This window comes from Rana temporaria, chromosome 12 (genome assembly GCF_905171775.1).
Source record: "Rana temporaria chromosome 12, aRanTem1.1, whole genome shotgun sequence".
Lineage (NCBI taxonomy): Eukaryota > Metazoa > Chordata > Amphibia > Anura > Ranidae > Rana > Rana temporaria.
In genome coordinates, this window is record NC_053500.1 from 104,978,270 (window position 1) to 104,984,269 (window position 6,000).

Genomic DNA, 6,000 nt, shown 5'->3' on the forward strand with positions numbered 1-6,000 from the left:
GAGCGTGGACTACAACTCCTGGAATGCAACAGCTAGTGGTCCGCTGCTGTGGCCGTGCCCCAGGCCTGACTTCCTAGTGCAGAATAAAAAACAAAAATGGTAGCGGGCAGCGGCTGCCGGCCATTTTGAACATAAGTTAGGGTGGCCTGGGAGGCAATTGCCACCCTGCCCCCCTGGCCCAGCCCTCCCCTGGTAGCAACCTTCTTTGGGACACACATACAGTACTAACCAGCAATGTTGTGTTGGGAATGTACTGTACACCTCTGTGGGTTAGAGATCTTGTAAACGGGTCTATAAACTGTATCCTGACAAACATTATGCTCTTTTTCAGTGATGTTCTTTGTGGGAACCATGTTGCTGATGATTATGGGGATCGTGGAAGTTATCTTTATAATGTACATTGGTGGTAAAGTCCAGAAAACAGAAGTGACTCCTAAGAGGAAATGCTCCTTCTTTGAAGGTAATGAATACATACTATTATGTATGTACAACTGTTAAAGAAAACCTGTGGTTAGTGTTAAAAAGTAAACAAACACAGCTATTGTACAGCAGACACCCTAAAGTGACAGCTCCGACCTTTTCAGCACCATTTAAGTACCCAACACCCTGAAGTGACACGCTGAAAATGGTAGACTATACGGCCCAGATTCTCGTATATGGGCGTAAATCTGTGCGGGCGTAACGTATCTGATTTACGTTACGACGCCGCAAGTTTTACAGGCAATTCACAAAGAACTTGCCTGTAAAGTTGCGGCTGCGTAGCGTAAATCACCCGGCGCAAGCCCGCCTAATTCAAATGAGCCTGGTAGGGGGCGTGGAGCATTTAAATTAGGCGCATTCCCGCGCCGAACGTACTGCGCAAAATATCCCAGGGTGCATTCCTCCAAATGACGTCGCAAGGACGTCATTGGTTTCGACGTGAGCGTAAATGGCGTCCAGCCCGATTCACGGACGACTTATGCAAATGACGTAAATTTTAAAATTTCGACACGGGAACGACGGCCATACTTAACATTGGTTGCCCCTCATATAGCAGGGGCAACTTTACGCGGCGCAAATCTAACGTAAACGTCGTAACGTGCGTACGTTCGGGAATTCGCGTATTTTGCTAATTTGCATACTCAACTGGCAAAACGACGGAGGCGACACCTAGCGTCAAAAAAAAAATAGCATTTAAGATCCGACAGCGTAAGAGCCTTACACCTGTCGGATCTAATGGATATCTATGCGTAACTGATTCTAAGAATCAGTCGCATAGATACGACGGCCCAGATTAGGACTTACTATGGCGTACATTGCGTTGCGCCGTCGTAAGCCCTTTGAGAATCTGGCCCAATATGCTCAACCCAACCTTCCAGAATATAACCATTCCTGGGTGGCATATCCCCATACCCATGGATTCCTTTTGATTAATTATGGAATAAAGAGAAGGGGTTCTATATCATATTAGAGAGGTGGGCAGCACTGGGAAGGTAGGAGCAGTCTGATGTCTGCTATATTAGTGTTTTAGGTTTTATTTTATTTTTTAACTAACTAGAGGTAGCCTTCACAATTGTTGAAACATGTGCCAAATATCACAGTAATATAAATAGAACGTATATGACCAGCAACAATGTAAATGATGGGAAATACTTTTAGGTCACCTGGAATGAAAATACATAATTTTACAATACAGAAGATAGAACCATCTTGTCAACAAAAAAATAAACATATAACAGCCCTGAACAATTCAAACTGAGCATATCATGTTGTCATAATGATCAGATGATCCAGAATGGAGACTGGAACCAAGCTGAACTTCAAGTAAAATGTTGCTCATTTGTCTACCTGCTTGTATATTTGGATCCACTCATTAGTTTGATGCCCTTTTGCTGAAGGTAGCATCTGCTTACAAATGTTTTCATCAGCAATTTGCAACAGGTTTAAACCCATGTTATGCATGCCAAAATATGTTTATTCATAGAAGCTGTACTATCGGTTCCCACAATGAAAAGTGCTACGTGTATGGAGGACAGGTAGGTGAATGAAAGGTCCATCTCCTCTATTCATACAACGCTTTTCGTTGTGGAAACAGATTATTAATATGGCTCCTGGGAATGGGCACATGGACAGAAAGGGCAGCCATAGTTGGCACTTGACAGGTGCCTAAAAGACCCCAAGTCTGGAACAGAAGACTGGTCCTACAGATGCAAGTGTAATACACATTGTATCAATAGGATTAAACAACCCCCATGATATCCAGGTCAACTGTAGGAGATGGTGGTGACACACAAACAACCCCTCCAGATACAGACTGTTGTTACCCTGATATGATAACTGAAGGCCCGGTTTTGGCTTATGAGGGTCAGAGACAGGCTCTGCTGGGGATGGAGCCACAGGGCCTCTAGAATCCCTGCTGGCAGAATGCTCCAGAAACTAGACTAGGGTGACCAGACATCCCCAGTTTCAGGGGACAGTCCCCTGATTGAGGACACCATCCCCAGACCCAGATTGGATTTAATAGGGGGCAGGGGCAATTTCAAAGACAATCAGTGCAGAATTAAAAAAAAAAAAATAGAATTACACACCCCCGCTCCGCCGTGCCTACTAGCATAGGGGGGTTGTATTTTTCCCATTATCTGTGGCCCTTTCTGATGATCATGTGCTGGTCGGAGCGGAGGGAGTATTTCTTCAGTTTCGCTCGCATGTTCTTCTGCCTTGGCTCAAATCCTGGCCAGCCACCTGCCTATCGCCTTGCCTTCCCTGGCGGAGTGATCTTCCTCTGCTCCCCATCCAGAAGTAGCCTGGGCCCGAAGAGTAAGACTTGAGAGGCTGTGAGGCTGGCGGCGATGGGCAAAGAGTCGCTGATTGTTGCCATTACTAGTAAAGAAAAAATATGTCCCCGGATTTCATTTTAAAAATCTGGTCACCTTAAACTAGACACAAACAGCTAGGAAGTCCAGAGTGAACATGAAAGCACCTGTGGACATAGAAAAAGCCTGGGCCCACCCGATGGCACTAAACAGATACCACAGATAACAATCGTTTAACAATAGAGGTCTCGAGTTTCATATACATGCCTTGATTCTACTTGGATACACCCATATTCCCCCAGAACCACTAGAAGAGTATGGGCTGAGGTCAACTGTGGCAGCTAAACTGTCCTCTGTGTGTCTTTGCGAAGACATGTTGTGCTGCGTGGCGCTAAGCAGCTAGGCCCAATGTGAAGCGGGAAAGAGAGAGCAGAGCGCTCACAACCAGCACTCGGCCCATCATCCTTAACCTCCACTACAGTAATACCCAGCAGTGGCATACAATTTGAAAAGTGCTCAGTGGTGCAATCGGTAAGGTAGCTTCTGGTGTTTCACCCCCAACCAGTCTTCACAGAAATGGTCACACCTGGGGCTGTGCAACAGCTCTTGACCCACAAAGTGTTGCACTGCTAACTAACATGGTACATAAAGGTCTGGAAAGTGCTACAATGCAGAGCCCAATGCACAAGTATCACATCCAGGCCAAACAGGGTATGGGTACAGCCTCCAAAGCAATTGCTGAGGAAATACTGATCCATATAGATGCTGTAAAACTCAAGCGAGGGAGTAGTGAGGAATCTTGATTGAAGACACTGAGAAAAAATCTCCATAAAATAAAAATGGTGAGCAGCAGCGCTAAATAAAAATAAAAAAGCTCTTAAGACACAGGCAAAAAAACAGCCATTTGGATAGAGCATACAGAGCGTCTATACTACTTTTCAGTTTGCTAGTGTCCTAATCACCTGTAGGTGACAGTATACCTCTACACTTTAGGCCCCTTTTATCAGGTCTGCCTTTCCGTTTTTCAGACGGACCTGATGGGAGCCTCCATTCACTCCTGAGCAGCGGATGTCAGTGGTGACATGTCCCCTGACACCCACTGCTATTCGATCCTGTCCGTGAAGTTCAGATAAATGGTGATCCTATTTTCCCTCCCTCTGGCGGATCAGATGAAAACAGACAGGTGGTTCGTTTGCATCCAATCTCCCCATAGTGGAGTGCGGGACTCCATCTCAGCAGAGTGAGCGGAGACGACCTGTCATCTGCCTGCTCAGCAGCGATCAGTGGATCGATCCCCCGCTGAGCAAGTGGACAAGCCTGTGTGAAAGGATCCTTAAAGCGGTTCTAAAGCCTTATGCATTAAGGTGAAAAACCTTCTGTGCTGCAGCTTCCCCCAGAAACACCCCTGTCCTTTTTCTTACCTAAGCCCATCTGATCCAGGGATGTGCACCAGCGCAGTAGCTCCCGCCACCTGGAACAGATTGATAGCAGTGGAAGTGATTGGCTCCCGCTGCTGTCAATAAAACATGGTGACGCGGGGGACAGGGCTGTCCGACGGTCTGTGTTAATGGATGCAGTAATGGGAATCGGGAGCTAGCACGGATGCCCTCAGGGAAAGCAGCTTTTGCTGGGGGCACCCAATTAAGTGGAGGAGCCAGGGGCGCCAGCAGGAGGCCCCAGAAGAAGAGGATTGGGACTGCCCTGTGCAAAACCATTGCACAGAACAGGTAAGTATAGGCATGTTTGTTATTTTTAGTAAAAAATGTTTATAAAAAACATTAAAAGTGCAATCAAAACCTGCACATTTATGAAGCATATAGCTGTGCTTTAGAATTTAGCTCCTTACTCCACTTGCTTTAGTGTGTAGAATTCTAATTCATGAATTGGGAAAATAATAAAAGGCATGTAATCAGCCTTTCACAAAGTGTTCTCTTGAGTGCCGCGCCCACCTGGATAAATAACTGTGTTCCTCTATTTCCAGAAAAAAACTCTCCGCTGGGTCCCTCCTTGAGGGGACATGCGCTCCATGTCCCCATTCATTTGCATGAATGCCTTCAGCAGTCCAGTCTTCTTGAAGAGCGCTGGATTGTGGAGGAAGGTATGTATTTAGCCAGACGGGTAGTACCCCAGGAGGTGGGGGTATGGATTAAAGGATAGTTGTACCAACAGTGCAGGTTGTCCTCAACTTCATGACAGTTGTGCATAATAGATATATTGGAGCAGAGTGCAATGCGGTTAAATGTCCATACTGAAAAGATGTGTATATATTTTGCCAGGACTTCTCAAGTGTTGCTCCATGGATGTACAACCAGTGGATGAAGAGCTGGTAGATGGGTATCATACTCCTTCTGTATTGGAAAGGATGCTTCAAGATGTACAGTTGATTAAAGCGTACATCGTATCGCTGCAGAACAAGGAAAAGCTGGATGAAAAACGGGAAGATACACAGGAGAGACTGGAGGTGTGGCTGTATTACAGCCATCTTGTGGTAGTTGCTGCATTTTTTATAACAATAGTTATCACTTGGACCACGTAAACATTTTTGACTAAACCAAGGGGATGCTTTAATTTTGGTTCAATAAACATAATATACTGATAACTAGAATGCGATAAGACCATTCTTTTTTTTTTTGCTTCTGTGTTAACTCTTTTGCTACCAGAACCATTTAAAAAAAAAAAAAATGGGCAAACATACTAAAATTCAAAAAAATTTGAGCAATCTCAATAAAACAGAGGCTGTACTTACTTTGATAAAGATTAAAAAGACAAATTCCCTAAAAGTTAAGTTTTTACCATAAAACACAGCTCTAGAATATTGAATCTGTAACATTGAATAACTAGAAAATGTGTGCACATTCCATAAATAATTGTTTGTAAAAGTAGAAATAGGGCCCCATTCACACTGGGCAAGGCAAGGACGGTAGTGGCACTCCAACACATTGTTACGGTAATAAAGTAGAGCACTGTAACAGTGATATTAACCCTTTTGCTGTCAGAGCAGTTTTTGCATTTTATCGACCACGTTTAAAAAAATAAATAAAAAATTAATGGCTGAAGATTACAGTGAGGGGGGGGGGGGGAGTATTTGATCCCCCTGCTAATTCTGCCCACTGACAAAAAATTATCAGTCTATGATTTTAATAGTGAGGGACAGAACAAGAAAAAACATTCAGAAAAACACATTTCAAAAAAATATATACATTGATTT

The 6,000-nt window shown here is 44.3% G+C and overlaps 1 protein-coding gene across 1 annotated transcript in view; it reads left to right on the top strand.

Annotated features, from left to right (window-relative positions):
* The window catches only part of LOC120918471 (5-hydroxytryptamine receptor 3A-like), a 40,745-nt gene extending 35,363 nt beyond the window's left edge, over nucleotides 1-5,382 (top strand). The window contains exons 8-9 of the mRNA XM_040330069.1: nucleotides 332-460; nucleotides 5,069-5,382. Coding sequence (XP_040186003.1) covers nucleotides 332-460; nucleotides 5,069-5,328 — 389 coding nt within the window. The 3' untranslated portion in view covers nucleotides 5,329-5,382. The remainder of the gene's footprint in view (nucleotides 1-331; nucleotides 461-5,068) is intronic.
* The last annotated feature ends 618 nt before the right edge of the window (nucleotides 5,383-6,000 follow it).